The sequence below is a fragment of the Sylvia atricapilla genome, chromosome 5 (assembly GCF_009819655.1).
Source record: "Sylvia atricapilla isolate bSylAtr1 chromosome 5, bSylAtr1.pri, whole genome shotgun sequence".
NCBI classification, from domain to species: Eukaryota; Metazoa; Chordata; class Aves; order Passeriformes; family Sylviidae; genus Sylvia; species Sylvia atricapilla.
In genome coordinates this window covers 8,562,123-8,579,807 of record NC_089144.1, presented here as the reverse complement: position 1 = coordinate 8,579,807, position 17,685 = coordinate 8,562,123, and the positions used below count along the sequence as shown (strand labels likewise).

The 17,685-nt window shown below is 43.4% G+C and overlaps 1 protein-coding gene across 1 annotated transcript in view; it reads right to left on the bottom strand.

Moving 5' to 3' along the window:
• Window positions 1–17,685, bottom strand: part of LOC136361307 (cadherin EGF LAG seven-pass G-type receptor 1-like) — a 98,531-nt gene that overhangs the window by 39,314 nt on the left and 41,532 nt on the right. Inside the window, exons 4-9 of the mRNA XM_066319130.1 lie at window positions 17,466–17,649; window positions 16,126–16,386; window positions 2,167–2,511; window positions 1,740–1,853; window positions 1,239–1,413; window positions 400–541 (exon numbers count right to left, since the gene is read on the bottom strand). Of these exons, the coding sequence (XP_066175227.1) occupies window positions 400–541; window positions 1,239–1,413; window positions 1,740–1,853; window positions 2,167–2,511; window positions 16,126–16,386; window positions 17,466–17,649 (1,221 nt within the window). The remainder of the gene's footprint in view (window positions 1–399; window positions 542–1,238; window positions 1,414–1,739; window positions 1,854–2,166; window positions 2,512–16,125; window positions 16,387–17,465; window positions 17,650–17,685) is intronic.

Genomic DNA, 17,685 nt, shown 5'->3' with positions numbered 1-17,685 from the left:
TTGCCAGCCCAGGGACTGGACATGAACAGAAAAGAGACTTTATCTTCCTACAGGCCACTAAACTGATGCATCGCTCTGTGTGCTGGGGAAGCTGCAGGTGTAGAGCAAACTCAGGCCAAGCCCACCACAAAGTACAGGTGAGATGCAGTGCTGTGTAACACAGCAGAACTGGTTGAGCCCCTGAGCAGCTAATGAAGAAAACTAGCTCCTGAATAACATGGAAGATTGCCTAGTCTCTGGGAAGAGCTCAGGAATGCCAAAAGGCAATGGAGCCTAAAATACCACCCAAATGGTAACAGGAAAGTTTATTGGAGCAGAACAGGAAGTGGGAGGACTGCTGCCTTAGATGAAGAGCTACCTGGAAGGATCAAGAAACCAAGAACAAAATAATTCTCTTACTTGCTTTCGCAGTACTGTCCATAGTAGCTTTGTCCACATTCACAGGTGTAGCCGTGGGATGAGCTAGGTTTGTGCACACATGTGGAGACATGCTCACATGGGTTCAAGTTACATACATCAACACAATCTCTCCCAAAGTACCCTGGGGAGACAAGGCAAGAAAATTACAGCAACCATTGTAATTTATGATTTGCATGTCTCCAAAAGACTGCCTGTCATAAGCTTATACACTAATAACATATTTTTGATAATCAGTAGATTGCCCCTGAGATACTGTCAGAAATGAAGCACTCTTTTCCCTCTCAGACAAAATGATAGTAAACCATTTTTTCTGACAGTCTGTTACCATGCTTGAGGCATCCTTGTGCCTTTGGTTCCCAGTTTTATATTCGGGGCATGTGCTACAAATAGTTTTGTATTCTCTTGCTGCATGTATGGGAGGTGACTGTGCTGGGTGCTGACAGCATATGCTGGCTACATGCTCAAAACAGAGAAAACATTCAAAGTGTCTTGATTAGGATGCAGAGTGAGAGACTGACATTCAACAGCAGAAAAGGCTGAGAAAGAAAAGTAAAGAAAAAAAACACAAAAAGAAAAGGGGAAGTGCACAGGAGTCCTTTGGACCAGAGACTGTATTTCTGTTTGGTGTATACAGATACATTGCCTGAATTCTTAGCCCAGGACTGCAGCTTCCAGGGTGCTACAGTAAGAGTGATAAGGGTAATACTGATTGGAAGGGGAAGAATCAGAAGATGAACACTTTGCAAGCATGCTGCTGCTGCTGCTGTGCTGCTTCTGAAGGTGTGATCCAGCTTCTGTATGAGTGGTCACCAGCTTACCTGGGTCACAGACACAGGAGTAGCTGTCCCAGTCGTCACTGCAGTAGCTGTGCTGGGGACATGGGTTGGAATCACAAGGGTTATCCACTTCACAGCCCTCCCTTACATTAATCTTGATAGCCTGTTTCATGTTGAGTGTCGCTATGTTTGTAGACGTCTCTCCCATTCTTACTCCCTGGTGACAAAAGACAATTGTTTTAAAATTAGAGTCTCCTTTCAGAGTACAGTATTATGTGTTTCACTATTTTCATCAATTGATGAGGCTACGTTTTAAAGAAATCACCTGATGAGCCAAACCCAGATTTTTTTTTTTAATGTTTTTTCCCTATGTGATCAGATTTGCACCTGGCAAAGTGGGTAGACTTTAATATTTTGATTCTTAGATAACTTCTTGGAGGAAACAGAAATGTTTGAGGGTGGATGAAAAAGAAACCTCCCACATTTTCACCTGGGTATCTTCTCATGAGTTCAAAATTTATTGCCACACTTTTCATTTCATACCTGCATACATCCAGAAAATCCCTGCTGAACAGAGATCTGGTCTCCAGAGACACCTCCCACAATGATGCTTTTCATTTTCAATCCAGGTAGTTGATTTCCAATCTGCACAGTGCTCTGCAAGGAAGAGGACAGCTGATAAGAAGCACTATCATCCTCTGTGACACAGCTTGCTTTCTGTAGTAATGGAGTCCAGCAGTAGCAAAAAAGTACCAAAGCAGTGAGGAGCCAGACATCAGAATGTGTCTTTTTACAGACTTCTTTGAAAGATATTTTATCATAAAGCTCAATAAATTAATATCAATGATTAGGCATAAATCACTGCAGTACATGTCTCACAGCATAAGTACTTGCCCACAGTACTACTATCCTACTTTCTCCTAAAAGCATTTGTGCAGTGCTCAGTGGCAAAGTTATGATGCTGCCTTACCTGGTACATCCCATAGTCCAAGGACATGACAGCAAGGTACTTGAGGTCTTTACCATCTTTTGCACTCTTCAGCTCTATTAATAAATGATGCCATTCCCCATCACTGACCCGTGACTGGCTCATCTTCAGACTAGCAACCTGGCTGAGGCCACTGTACACCTCAAACTGCACGTAATTGTTCAGTATCTGTTGGGGAAAAAATATTATGCCTTTTTTTGCTACATATTTGTACTTGATGCAGAAAGAGATAGAGGGTAAGATAATATCATTTCCTAAAACAACCCAAAAGGGAAAAAAATGCCCAAAGAGTAAAGATGGGAATGCTTGCAAGAACTCCTTGTATAACTTTGGACATTCAGACTCCAACTTCCCTTATGGGCAAAAAAACCCCAAAGCAACAGACCCATTTTTTACATCTATATTAATGCCCACTACTACCTCTGACTAGAAAAATAATCTTAAATTAATATGATTTTTATAATGATATTTTGATCATTCACTTTTTGATCTTTGTAAAAGGCTAAAGAAATTATTTGTTTTTATTGACATGCATTTAATTAGGTGGATGAAATGATGTAGTTCATCTGGCCATATCCACTGCTGGGGGAGTATTAATTCTTTTCTAACCAAAGGCAGCCACACTTTTACCTGAATGTTGATCTTGGATGCAGCTCCAGCATTGGCTTGCAATAGCATGCCATTGACTTTCCGGGTTCTGAACATCAGCCCAATGTACCAGGGCACAGAGATGGTAATGTCAAGGTCACTCCAAATGATAATGCTCTCACCACTGAAACGCTGAGGAGAAGGCATGGCTGTGAACCAAAATACAGAAGAGAAACACTTTTTATCCTTCAGGACAAATGTTAAGAGGAAAAATGATGCTATGTCACAGTGATGACACAAGGGAGCTAGTCCCTCTTCCACTGAGCTATTTTCAGTCTACCATGGATGAAGAGCTGGGCCAGGGGAGTTACTGTGAAGCAGTTGATAATACTGCAAATTCACAAGCTACCCTGGCTGTGGGGTAGGCATCTTGTCTTGAGGCCTGTACTCAAAAGCAGCACCTCCACACTGCTATGGCATTATCCACATGAGAGCTGTTCCTAGAAAGGTAAGCTCAGGATCTCTGCTGATAAGGTTCTACTGGTGAGTGGGTGGACAGAGCAGGAAGTATGAGGGCAACATTTGCTGCAGATGTTTTCAACATAACCCTGATTACCTGCTTCTAATTAACAGACTGAACAGAGGAAAAGGCTGGGAAACAGGATATATGAATTAGTTATGAATACTCCAGGGCCAGATTATTCAGCTGTCCCGGCTACACAGCCTTTTCGCAGGGAGATAATTTGTGTGGAATTGCCTAAATCATTGGCCTTAAATATCCTGAAGTGACAGCTGCAAAATTACCCCCCTCTCTAACCTTGCACAAGCAGAGCTCCTACAGGGTGACACCAATGTCAGGCTTCAATAGAAAACACTTTGCTGACGGAAAATAGAGGAACACCCATCCCCTTGGACTTTTAAAATTGTTACCCTGCGTAACAGGAGCTACAGTCCCAGGGATTAGTTGATCTCACTGATTAGAAGCACAAATTAAGCCATGGGAGATCTGTGCTATTTGTAACACCTCATATGACACCTCTACCACGTGTGCAACCTTGCAGTGGGATCTGCAGTCAGCCCCTGCCTGGCATCCTTGCTCGTGGGCATGTTGGTGAAGTCTAAGGCAGCTTTTTGCCAATGGAAGCAGGCCTTAGAGACTGGGTGCAAGCACCACAGATTAGCACCCAACCTTTTATTTCATCATGTGCTGAGTCCATGTTGGTCTGTGAAATGACAGGGCTTAACAGTCTTTCCCCTTCTGCTCCACACTACCATATCTGGCTGACACTTTTTGGATTTTTTGTAGTAGGAAAGATCATGTATATACAGATGCTTATGTGTTACTATGAAATGGTAAGTCCTTAAAAAAAGGTTGAGGGATGACACCATAGCAGAAAATGGAGTAAAGTTGATGTAAGGTTGCATTTTTTTGAGGAAAAAAGCCAAACCCCAAATTCTCATTTGTCTGCCTTGCTGATGTGTATAAAGGAAAAGGCTGGGGAGTGAAGTTGCAGGGATTGGAGTACAGTGCAAGCCCTTTAGCCCCTTATTGGTGAGAAACAAAAAGTCAGGGACTAGTAGACTACCACTAGTCAAACCAGAGGTGTAACTTGACTTGCCCTTCCTTAAGATGTGGTTACCCAACCAGCCCACATCAGGCTGAGGGCAGGCAGTCCCAAGGGGCAGCCTTTCTCCTGCTCCAGCCTGTGATCTCCCCTTTGCAGTCATACCACACAAATGCCAGGGAGGGCATATGGTGGAACAACTGCAGCATAGCCTGCTCTTGAAAACCAGATGGCAACTTAAAAAAAGATTGTCAACAGATACGGATGTCCTGAGGTTGCTTAAAACTTGAATGCAGTGCTTGAGTTCTGGATGTCTGGGCCAGGGCACAATTCATCAGCCCACACTGCACCACATCAATGGAAAAGCAACCAGGACATCAGTGTTGAGCAGGATTATTTTCTCTTGTTCCACCTGTGCAAAAGTCAGCCTTTGCCTTTCCTCCTCTACCCTGCTGACCTTCACAATGACATCAGATTCCAACTTTGCTGCTGGTTTTCTGGACTGTTGCTGAGATCTTTGAGCCCATGTGCCTCTGGAGTGCAGAGGCAGGATGCAAACTTGTGGGCTTCCCACCTGCGGGAGGCTGGGAATGCTGTTTACAAGCATTTTGCCTTTGCTCCTGGGAGAACTGGACTGGCATGGCAATTAGCCACCTTCTTCCTTTTCTCACTGCTGGTGACTTTCTGTACTTGCAAATACCATTCCCTTCCCACACCTTCTCCCAACTTCCCTCCCTTCCCTGGGGCCAGGGTGCACCTTCCCCTGCTGGTTAAATAGAAATCCCCATTTGTCAGCCCCCTCTGACCTCTCTCTTTCCCCCAGCCCTTCCTCATGCCTGGGAGCAGGAGTGTCCATGGAGGGGCTGGCCACATGCACTGTCCCCAGCTGGGACCTGACCTCCCCTGTCACCACAGAGCCCCATGTGCTTCCCAGCAGCTCCCTGCCATCAGCAGTGCAGAGATCCAAACTAATTAATTGTGTGCTCAGGGCTTGTCACTTGGAAGCACTGCCTGCATCTGTTCACTCTAAAGAGGGTCCTACATTTAACAGGCCAGCAGGAAGATGTGAGGGCCGTTCCCTGTGGAGATAGAGGGCCTGGGGAAACATGCTGCCAACATCCCACTGGATGTCACCTGCAGTGTGGGTGTTGGACATGTGGAAGCTTATTTTTAGGTGCAGACCTATGGTGTTTAGCCCAAGGCTAGTGCAATGACAGTGGCCATCCAAGAGTGAGTCAGACACAGCTGCTAGGTCTTCTTCACAGAATTGCAACACCTAATAATTTCGAAGAATTAAATTACAATAAAGGTGAAACTAATTTTTCCTAAATTTTATCTCGCCTCTATATATCAGCAGAGGGAGATGGGAGCTGCCAGAAAGTGAATTAACAGGTTCTAGGAGGGGGGGTGAAGGTAAAACACCCCATCCCCACTAGTGCAGACCAGATCCCAGAGTTTTTGAAGAGCAGGAAATGAAAAAAAAAAGGTTTACTGGTAACTTGCCAAAGTCTTTATCCTCTGTTAGCCTGATGCAGAACCAGCACCACCAAAGGGATCGAAGAAATGCAGCACTCCTACTCAAAAATGCAAATACTCTATCTAAGACTTTTTAAAAAATAGCTGCCTAATAATAGCTCATGCTCTTAGGATCATAGCTGAGCATTCAAATAAGCAATTTAAAAGACAGGAGTGTAGCATATCTGTGATTCCTCCTGACTTTAACTTTGGGCTCCTGAAATCTTTGGTCACATTCCATTTTTTTCTTGGCATGCAATTTTTCCAGGGAAACTGGCCCACATCTATCATCAAAGAACCAAGCAGTCTGCTGCCTTTAAAGTGTGAGAAAATCCCCACAGATTGAAGCACCAGCAAGAACACGGGGGTTTCAGTGACAAAGGGGACAAGCAGGAATGCACAGTGCTGGAGGCAGAGGTGACAGCTGGGATGGGGGGAAGGCAGTGCTGCTGTGAGTGACATCATCTCTATCACCTGAATTTAAAATGAGTTTCCAGGGATGGCTACAGGGTAGCTCTTAGATGATTTTCTAAATCCCAAACTTTATGGATTGGTCTTGAGTTTGGTATAAAAAAATAGTAAATAAAACAAACATTTGATCAAATTCTGAATTTCCTTCTGAAAAACAGAGGGAAGGATAATCTTTGCACATGATAGCAGTATTCCCCATTTACACCTGAACAGGACACACCATAGCTGGGCCCTGGCACTCCTCTCAGGATACATCAGAGTGGGTTTGTAGCACAGAGAACAGCCAATCATGAAAAAAACATAAGAACTTCACCAGCACACTTGACAATGAGACACATGGAAAAATCAGATCTTCATACAAACCTGGGAAGCTCAAAAATATTTGAGGAGCTGCTACAGAAAGCAGGTACCAGGCTAGGGGCAATAATAACAGCTCTGGGCTCTGTGTGAGGTGGAGCATAGGAAGAGGTTTCCATCATTCCTTCTCCCTGTTCTTCATTCTGCAAACCTTTATCTCCAAGACAGAAACTCAGCCATGTGTCCTCTTTAACTAATATTGCTGCTTCTCAGGAAAGGGAAGAGAAATTGCCACTACGTAGACCTGGCCCAAGAGGAGCACGTCTTCTCTGCTGGGAGCATCCAGAAAGACTCCAAAGGAGCAGCCACCTTACAGCACCAGCCCCATGGGACTCCTCACACAGACAACTCCTCACTTCCAGGGAAAAAGCTGACTGCAAGTTCTCCACACCCTGTAAAACTCACCTGCTGCTCCTTCCTTATCCTTTAGTAATGAGTTTTTACACATACATGCACATTGCGTTCAATCAAAGAGAAATCCAGTAAAACTGAAAGTGCTCTCACTTAGCACAGAATGCCTTCTTGCCAAAAAAGTGGTGATTAAAACAGCACATTCATCCCCAGTTTGAGTCAAAGCCCAGAAAAGTCAGCAGGATTCTTTCCACTGATTTAAAGGGGCTTAGGATCAGGCATTTTTTACTATACACAAATTACTAAATACAGCCAAGTTCTTTGGAACTGCTTTGCTTATGTAAGTAAATCAATGAAAGCCACTCTTATTCATGACAATATGTCACCTACTATATAGGGGATCTCTAAAATCATCCATTTCAAACAGATAATGGGTGACAGTCTCCACTGCAATCTTCTGTTACTCTCAAGCATCACAGCTGGACATGGACATGGAATGGGATGTGAATGACAGGGAGTGGAATGTGCACACATGGCAGTGCACATAGAGCTCTCTGCAGCCTACCTTGCTCACAGTTTTTGCCCCCGTAGCGCACGGGGCACTCACAGATGTACGTGTTCCACTTGTTGATGCACGTGCCTCCATTCTGGCACCAGTTGGTTTCACAGTAGTTCTTCTGGGCTGCACAGCCTGGAATTCAGGAAAACCATCACTTTGTATGGTTTTAATAAGAAAAAGGCCCCAAATGATTGTATTTGAGGTTTTATGTAAAAAAGAAGACATAACTGTTATAGGTTTGGGGTTTTTTTTCTTTTTTTTAAAAAATACTTTTGAAGCCAGTGAAGCAAAATGTGGATGGCAAAAGTTTATGTAAGGTGATCATGTGTCAAATCCATTAAGACAAGTCTGCCTATCAATGGCATATGCTATGACTCCCTCCTTAATCCACAATCAATGCAACAGACTTTAGAACTGCAATTTAGCTCTTACACAGACTTTCAGCAGCATGGACAGAAGGGACTTTCCATTTTTGTGTGTAAGAGCCATTTTAGGATGATGAGAACATTCTGTATACCTAATCACCAGAACTAATCCTGGTCAGGGATCCAAGGACTAGAAATCAAATCAGAACCTTCAATAGGCTGCTCCATCAGGCAGGTTTCACATTTGGGGGATTGCAGAATTGTATTTACAGAACAAACACAATTTATTAAAAAGTCATTGTAAGTGTAGTCTTTTTCATGAACTAATCCCACCGGCTTTCAGAGCAAAATGACATTTAATAGGTAGTTAAAAAATAGATGACAAAAAGTTAATTTAGGAGTAAATTCCTGGCTGAAACTTCCAGCAATGCAGAAAGTCTAAACAAGCCCAGCCCTTTCTGATGTGCTGCTGAATCCTGGAAGTGTGCCCTGTGCCAGGGGCTATTGTATGCCTCCTTGGCACAGGTGTGGACTGCACCCTGCTCAAACAAATGAGGTCTGGCCAGAGACACTGTGGCAGCACAATGCCATACAGCACCCAAAGGCCCTGTGCCACAGCTGCTTTGCCCTCAGCAGTGCTAACAGAGGGACAGGGGTCATTTCAGAACCCTGTGTCCCCTTCCCCTTCCTGGGCTTCCTTGCAGTGCCAGCCTCCTTGGCACCCTAAGCCATGCCACATGCACGGCTGTGGCAGAGACCTTTCTGGTGGTGGCCCTTGGGACACTTGTTGCCCATACCTGGCAGAGTACCATTATTGGCAATGAAACCAGCCATGTCGATGGGCTTGCTGTCGATGGACAGGTTCCTCATGCAGCCAATGAACTGCCTGTTGTGCACTGGGAAATCCTCAGGCAGGTTTGGGACGCCACCAAGCAGGAGAGGGCCAGTTAGGTCCAAAGATCTGAAGAAACAAAGAAATGTTATAATTTCTTGCAAAGAGTTTGTTTTGGGTTTTGTCTTTGTCTTACTGCTTTCATAAGCACATTTAAGCTGCACTTCCCTCTGCTACATGAGCACTTCCAGAGTTTGTAATCAAAGGACTGACCAGTAACACTCACTTTTAACTTAAGAGCTGTGATGTGCATACAGAATCCAGTGACCTGTCCCTAACAGTTGCTAGCATGCAGAAGAAAATGAAAATTAGAGGAAAATGTGTAGCCACAGGACGCTTCTTTCTGACCCCAGTCATGCAGGGACTGGCTGATACCGCTCAGCACGAGGTTGAGAAGCAGTATATTTTTATATAATTACTTAATTATTATAAAGTGCCAACCCCTTTTAAATCCTCTGAAGATCTTAGTCTTAATGATATTTAGTGGATGTAGGTTCTACTAAATGACTCCATGCTGTGTGAGGTGTTATCATCTGGTCATTTGGATTAGCCCCAGTTTTTATAGTGTGCCCCTCTCTTGGGATATCAGAGGACCATGTGTATCTCAGTGGTCTCTTTGCTATCACTCATTACTTTATATCCCCCCATGTTGCTTGCTGTTCCCCTCCTCTTTAAACTCAAAAGTACTGTTTTTTTCTTTCTTTCTTCACAGGAAACGTTTTCTCACACCCAATGATTTTCAATGGTTGTTTGTTTATATCCTTTATTTCTACCTTCTTTTAAGATAGGACTCAACTTAAATGATGGAAGTAATTCCATGTCCCAAATTAAACTTTGTTACTTTCTCTTGTTAGGTCATACCTGTTTTTCCAACTTACTGGTTAATCACTTAGTGCTCAGTGGTTAATTGCATACTGTTGACTGTTCACTGGAAAAAGAGAATGGGTGGGAAACACAAATACAGCAAATCCTTACTTTTTTGAGCCAGTCTGAGTCCCCTGGGCAGCGCAGGTGTAGTTCCCAATGAGGCTCCCGAAGCGCACGGCCACTGCCGTGTCACAGTCATCCACAGTCACCACAGCCACCTTCTCTCCAGAGGGCCCGTGGGGAATTCCCAACCGGCCAATGTTGGGCTTCAAAAAGTAAATGGCACAGGTTATATACCCATTAGATATGTGCATACACATGGGATTTAAATGCTGGTTCAATCAGCTCGACAACATACTTCTTACTACCCTCCAAAGGGGACAAAAAAATAGAAGATGTAAATAAAACAGCAGAAGTTAGGTTGTTCCATGATATTTAGGCAAGGAAAAACCCTAAAGGATGACTTCAGTCAGAGCCCACACATGGCCAGTATGATACACAGGGTGGTCAGAAGTGGCTTTGGTCTTTTCCACAGCTGAACCACTTTGGCCCAAATCACATCAAACAGGTGTTTTCTCACTTCTGCAAAGTAAATTCTAATAAATTATGCTCATTTTGCACCTCTTCACTTCAAGGGAATGAAAACCCCCAAAATGATGTATTATTACAACTGAGGCTTAAATTAAAGGCTTAAATCACATTTTCTCTGAGGGGTGTACTCTGTCAAGGCTACCAGAAACTGACTCCAGGCCTATATAAAAGCTGTAGTGAGGAGTTTTCTGATGACTGGGAAGGAACTTAGATTAAACCTGCTTGTTCCAGCTTTAAGATGGAGTACATGAAAAACCACTGCCCACTGCTGGGTCAGCTGAGAAGCCCCCAGTTTCTAGTTACAGGAGAACAGAGACCAATGACCTGTGGAGCTGGACAATCAAAAATAATGGATGTTTCTGTGCTTGCTCTGGTGCAGGCACACAGACTGACACTGCAGGTGCAGCATGGAGGATGGAAAGAAAGTCTATTTTAGAGAAGCAATAAAGGCTCTGGCATTTCCTCACCTCTGCTTCTCCCAGGCAGTAGGAAACTCCTGCCTAGCCAGTCACAATGTGCCCTGGTGAACATGAGCCACAAATTATCACACTCATATTAGAATTATCACACTCAGCTTCACAGCTCCACTGTTACTGGCTCACTCTGCCAATCAGCAGTTGTTGTTCTCCCCACTTGAGCACCCACTGAGTGGGGAAATTCAGTGATCCCAACAGACAGGCTTTCCTATGGGGCCACCAGGAATCCAACACCAGCCATCAAACTTCTGTGCTTCCACCACAAACAGATCCTTCACCATCTCCACTAATTATGTCACTGATGAGAGTGACTGACAGAAGATGATGTTTGCTGTGCAGAAACTCAAGAGACAGATTTGTCCAGTGGAGAAGTACATTATGACTGTTAAAAAGGGTGCATGTATAAACAGCAGCACAGCAGCAGTGAAGAAATAGCAAACCCTGTAAGAAAACTGTTTCCATGTTTAGTGTTCATACAGAGCTGAGGGGTCTTCATCTACAACTGGTGCAAGATTTCCGAGGACACTGTGGGTACAAGAGAAGCACTGGGATGAACCCAACTGGCTTTGCAAAGGGACACCCCACAGGAATGAAGTCATCAGGATCTGACCAGATACACTGAAAGTCAAAACATATTTATTGGATGTGTTCATCAACAACAACCGTATCCATATGAAAGTGAAGATGGCTGGGCATCTGTAGCTTGTTGTACACTTGCTTTAAAACATGTACTGCTTGACTGCATTCTGAAATTCCTTATTTGAACAGCAAACAAGGAAGCAGCAAGGGGATAAATGACTTCTTTCTGTTTCACTTACACACACATAAATTTGTTAAAATACTTCCAGCCACTTTCATCATCTGTATAGAGAGAGATTTATTTTTAAGGGTAATTACCCCAATGTATAAAAAACATTTTTAAAATATGTTTCCTGGTGTCAATTCCAGTTGGAAGGTATTTTCCATTTCCTCTATCAAGAACTAATGTGATCACATAGTTTGGCAGTTATTCAGTATAAGGTTTTGACCTCTCTTTAGTGATTTTATTAAGGCAGATTTTATTTTTTCCGATACTCCCTGGACTTTGCCACTGCCTAGCTTGGAAAGACAGGAAACATACGTATTTCATGTGCTGAAAATGTTATTGTAAGCACTGATGGCAATATTAGTGAGCAGCTTTTCAAAGTAAATAAAAAAAAAATAAATGGAAAACTAACCAACTGACAGGCAGACCTTCCCTTCCAAAATTAAAATGTTTACATTCTGGGTGCTACTTCTATTCATTTGGAGGAATGATTCGATTAACATTTATGTTCTTGTGCTTCACTGAAATAATCTATTGTTTCTTACATGGGAGCCTTGACAAAGGCAGCGTATTTATTCCCTCAGCAGGGGGGATCTGCCCAATGTTAATCATGATTGCAACCTGATGAGACTCAGCACTTTGCAGCTGCTCCTTCACAGTCACTAGCTGCAGTAGCAAATTGATTTTTTTTTCTACTTTTATTTAACATAGAAACTGAAAAGTGTTTCTGTAGATGTGGACTGTTCATTGCAGCACAGATCTCTGGCATCTCTTTGGCTCTGATGGCCACACATGAACAACGGGAATATTCCAGTGAGTGAAATCAATTGGCAGTTCAAACCATACTTAGTTCAAACACAAGGTGATTTTCTGACCGTGTTAAAAGGCTCATTTGACAGAACTTGACAGGCCTTTCCCAAAATGCAAGAATATGTTACTGGGAAAGAGAGATTTTCTGACTGATTTAATGGGACAAGAACTCGAAATATGAGGCAAATACCACACAATACTCATCTTCTCAACAGCTAACATAGGGTATACTCTATAATTGAAATAATGGGAAATAAATAAAATTCTTTATCAGTGAAAACCCAAGTTAGGAGCTCCTTCAGCCATTAATCATGGAAGAGATTTTATTCATTAAATACTTAGATTATTGTTAAATATAGGTTACTGGTGATGCAGAGGCTATTTAAAGTATCATGCATTAAAAAAACCCCACTTTGAATAAGTTGCATGCATGGAAGATTATTAATCCCACAACATGAAACGTGAGATCTGACGACAAGAATTCCTATTGCAGACTCTGAGACTCTCAGCACTAAATGATGAAAAATAATAAAACAACCCTACTAATTAACTACAAAACAATGAGGAACCATAGTGAGATTAAAAAGGCAATACAACACTGGGCTACTGCACAGATGCATATGAGAAAGTTTCATGACACTGAACAGGATAGAATGCTTGGGCAGTTTTGTTTTCATTTACTAAAAATACTTTCCAATTACAGCAGGTGCACAGAACAGCAGCCAGAGCAGTGCCAAGTTTACCCTATCAAACAGGCAAAATGGACTTGGCATGTTTAGCCTAGCAAAGTAAAGCCTGGAGAAGAGTTTTGGAAATAAAATGCTGTCACTACAATGGACGCAGTACAAGAATAAAGGGGTATAAGATCCCCATGAGCAGTGTAGGCTGGTAATCACCAGGTGATCTCAGCCATAGGAGGGATCATCTTCAGGAAAGTAGCAGGGGTGAAAATGATAAAAAGCCACTTTATTTGTTTATGATTATAGAAGCTGGTGTTAGCAGAGGACTGGCCTACGTTTGAAAGAAAAGAAGTAACAGTAATTAGTAACAGTAATTGGAAAGTGAATCGCCAACACTAAATGACAGCACACACATTCACATTTCAGGCATGGTCTTCACCTCAATGAAATCCTACTGGAGCAAGACTGACCCCTAACAGTAGGAACAGCTAACACTAACCAGCATTAATTCACACTATTATTTTCTGGAAATATGTTCAAGGAGTTAAAAGCCAGACTTTCATCTGGGTACTTAGCAGTCCTTTCTGCCTGTCAGACCCATCTCCTGAAACACATGCTACCCGAAAGGCAAGTTTCATTAGCTGTGCCAATTCTGCACTCATGAGTAAATGTGCAATGTGGTGTACAGGAATTTACCAGCACGACCCCCATTAATAGTAATGCAAGTCATGTAACTGAGTTCCTGCTCATGAAGCCGAAAATTTACCTTTCGCTGCCTAACCCTAAAGGCTGCCTTTTCAGTTAGTGCTTCTCCAGAAAGGAGTCAGGATTCAAATTTCAAAGACCACATGCTGAAACAGTGAGTAGCAAGAAGAGGTACCAAAAAGTGCCAGAGAGAAAACCTGGTCTCCTTTAAACAAACTATGAAAGAAGTGGATTATTTCGGGACTCAAATGAAAGGAAGAAAAAGCAGCCCTGAGTGTTGCAGTGTCTTATCACCATCACATGATGACTCTTCAAACATTCTGTACATCCCATAATGAGCTTCATTTTGTTTGTTATCCTGAGCCTTATGTTTTTATTTTATAGTCACATATAGAGTTGCTTGGAGAAGAGAAAGAAACAGTCCTGTCTCAGGATCCACGTGTGACAGCGTTAATCCCCTACCTTTTTGTCTATCTGTAAACCAAGATGAACCATATTTATGGTCCTCAAATGACAGCAATTAGTACCTGAAACTGTAAACAATGTAATGAAACTTTGCCTCACTGAGCTTTCATGAAGATCATGGTCTGATCTGTGAGTGACAATCTCCCATCTCATTTCTAACCCATTACATTCACCCTTGCCCAGAGAGAGTCACAGGCAAAATGTGACTACAGGAATGACAGCCTGCTAGTCTTTTGAAAATTGCAGCTCCCTTTCCTCCACAGCAGAGATAACAGTGAAACTCATCTCCTGTCCTCAGCAGTGACTTGGAGGAGCGACCTTCTCAAGCTGCAGTGGGGTATGGAAGTCCCTTTGGCCACCTGCAGTGACTTTCTCAGCTTGCAGTAAGAGAACACCACTGTAAAGGTGTCTGACTAATGATGCCAAATCTGATTTTCATGAAACTCAGTTAGGGAGCAATGTTTGGACTTCTCCCCATAAATTCAGCAGCAAGAAAGATGTAGCTTCTCCCAGGTGAAAAACTCTGAAAAACTTAATCTGTGGACTTGTGTATTGTAAGTGGAGACCAGACAGAGGAGAGAAAATCATCAAAACACATCTGTTTATAGTTTGCAAATCTACTGTACAAATCCACTCTGACTCCACTTTGAACATCAGACGTGGATATTTTCATGTATCTCAGTTTCATTTGGATTCTCTATTATGTTTAAGTAAATATTTAAACTGTGCGAGCCCACACAGTCACTTATTAAAGACACAGCTGGTGTAACGATGCACAGTGAATGGAAAAGACATACAGATCAAGAGACAATGGGAGCCCTTGTCCTAAACACTTAACCCTCGGATTTTAGATCATATGTCCTACTGTTTCCACGTCAGGATGCAAAATTATTGGAGAGCTTTAAGCAAGTAGTCCAATCTTTGGCAGACTTATTTTAAATTCAACCAGACTACAAAGTGTCCGTACATGTAACAGTAATACTGCAAAGTTCAAATGTTTGTTTAGTAAATCAGCAGCAGTGGTGACACTCAGATTCCTGGATCTCACCCTTTTATTAGTTAATCTGCAAGATAATAGCCTGTTCCAGAGGTCTCACAAACATTTCCTCCACCAGAAAACTTTTTTCTCAACTTCCATTCTTAGATAAAGACTCGCCACTTGACTTTTCTCACAGATAGGAAGAGGGAGAGTGGTTTTGGTCAGCCATCAGAGACTGTTCCAACACAACAGGGATATTCCTTGAGCTCAGACTGAAAGCTGTGCTCTCCAGCCCAAACCTTGGCCAGGAGGTCTTCCACCAGCTTTAGCCACCTCACTGAGTCTTTTGAAGGAGCTGAGGAGATGATTCAGCAGCAGACTGTAAGTATGGCCAAGAGTTAGAAAATGCAAACCCGTATTGCTTGCAGATAGACACAGCCTACGTTGTTCCACTTGGCACCAGGAGGAGACCTATTTTCTTGGGGGTCAGACGTTGCATATTGTAAATTCTGCATTTGCTCAGCTCACTGCACACATTAAAACATATTTATTTTAGAAAGTCGGTCTTTTAGCAAAATGTTTTGCATGGCATTGCTTAATATTCAGAGCTTGGCTTGTTTGTCTTTTTAACAAGTGCGAATGTGTAAGAAAAAAAGCCATCCTGAAGTCAGTGCCAGCCTTTCAGCGATTCCAAGAGTTTCCCTACCAGACAGTAAGTTACCCTTCTGTTTTTGTTAATTAGTAGCTAATGATTTATTAGCTGTTTGGAGTGGTTAAAGGTTAAAAAGAACCTGTTTCCTACTTATTTTTTTTTCATACTCTCCTCCTCATTGTTAACGTGCTGGTTCAGACCCCCACCACCCCCAAAAGCGCTGGGTGGAAAACGCCTTACACTAGTACCTTTTGGGGCTTTTTTAACGCTTCCAGCTCCAGGAATGAAGGGGGAAAGCGGGGCGAGGGGGCTGGGGCGGTGCTGGAGGCTGCCGCTGTCCCCTGCCCGGTGCCGGCGCTCATTAGGCCGGCCGCCAGCGCTTCGTTAACCCGCGGCCCCGGAACGGAGCGACCCCCGCCATTCCCAGGCCGGCCCGTGCTGCTTCGCTGCTCAAAAAGCTCATTAAAGGCCCACGGTCTGCCGGGACAAGCTGCCGGAGCCCAGCCCCCCTGCCGGCAAGGAAAAGAAAGAAATAAACAGGAAAAAATAAACGGGGAAAGCACGCTGCTTACAGCCCTGAGGGGAGAGAGTGGGACGCGCCAGAGGAGTTTAGCGGGGACTGGCAGACCGCTCGGATCGATCAGGAAACTCCAAATTAGGCCAGATTACAGAAACCACCGAGGTTCATCTTTGTTTTCTAGAGTTTCCCCTTACAGATTTCCAGAGCACCTTGAAAATAGGCGGTGTGAAGAACAGGTCGTGGTTAGTCACCAGGGAAAGGCAGGACAAGTCATTTCACATAACCCCCTTACGCCTTTGATGTATGTATCCCCTTTATTCACTGAATATTTTAATGGCATTTCTTTATACAAATTTGGCTCAAGTCTGTACAGAAACACGAGAGTCTGTGACAGTGAAAAGGAAAACCAAAGAGCTTCCCATCAGTGAGTAAAAAAAATGCAAATCCTGAAAAGCCACCAGACCAGTTCCTTTTCCTAGAGAAACGCCCTGCAACACCAATCATCAGGATCTGGGCTGGCCCGCAAAGTCTAGCGAGTTTTACTGGCCTGATTTGTTATCTCCTTTAGGGCTGCATCCAGAGGCTAAACTTTGATATTCAAAGCAGGAGGCTTTCAGCACAGCTATGAGACCTGGCACTAGTGAATGGCACTGCCAGAATTGCTGCTGCTCTTCCAGCGCTGGGGCAGAGATGAGGAGCAGCCCCTCCTGTCACAACATGTGGCAATGGCACAGCAGGGCTGTGAAAAGCCATGGTTACACATGCATGACAACTAGATACGCTCTTTGCCTCTACAGCATGACCTGTATCTTCACAAATATCACCCAGCTACTGCAAAGGGTATATTCTTAGCTTTGACTAATTTTGGCTGCTGTAGTGCTGATGGGAAGATGAGTTTTTCCTGCCTGTGAATGGAAATTTTATCCTCAAATGTGTATTCCCAGATGCTTCTCAGCTCTTTGATGCTGAATCAATGACACAGCAAGACAGACCTGTTTTGGCTGTCAAGAGACCATCCTCCCTCTCCTCAGACAACATTCAGTTTTCCAGGAGGGGGACAGCACTCACCACAGAGCTCTGCTGCTGTGGGTGCCCTTGTCCTTCCTCTGCAGCTCTCTCCTCGCCCTGATCTCCTTCTGTGGCTGATGTCCCTTCTCCCTGATCTCTCCTGCCCTCTGAATGCTTTTTCTGCCTATTTTGCTGTCTCATTCTCTTTGCACCAACAAGGATGTTCTCCAGCCCCCTTGGAGAACTGGGAAAGAAGAACACATCCTTTGATATTGGAAGA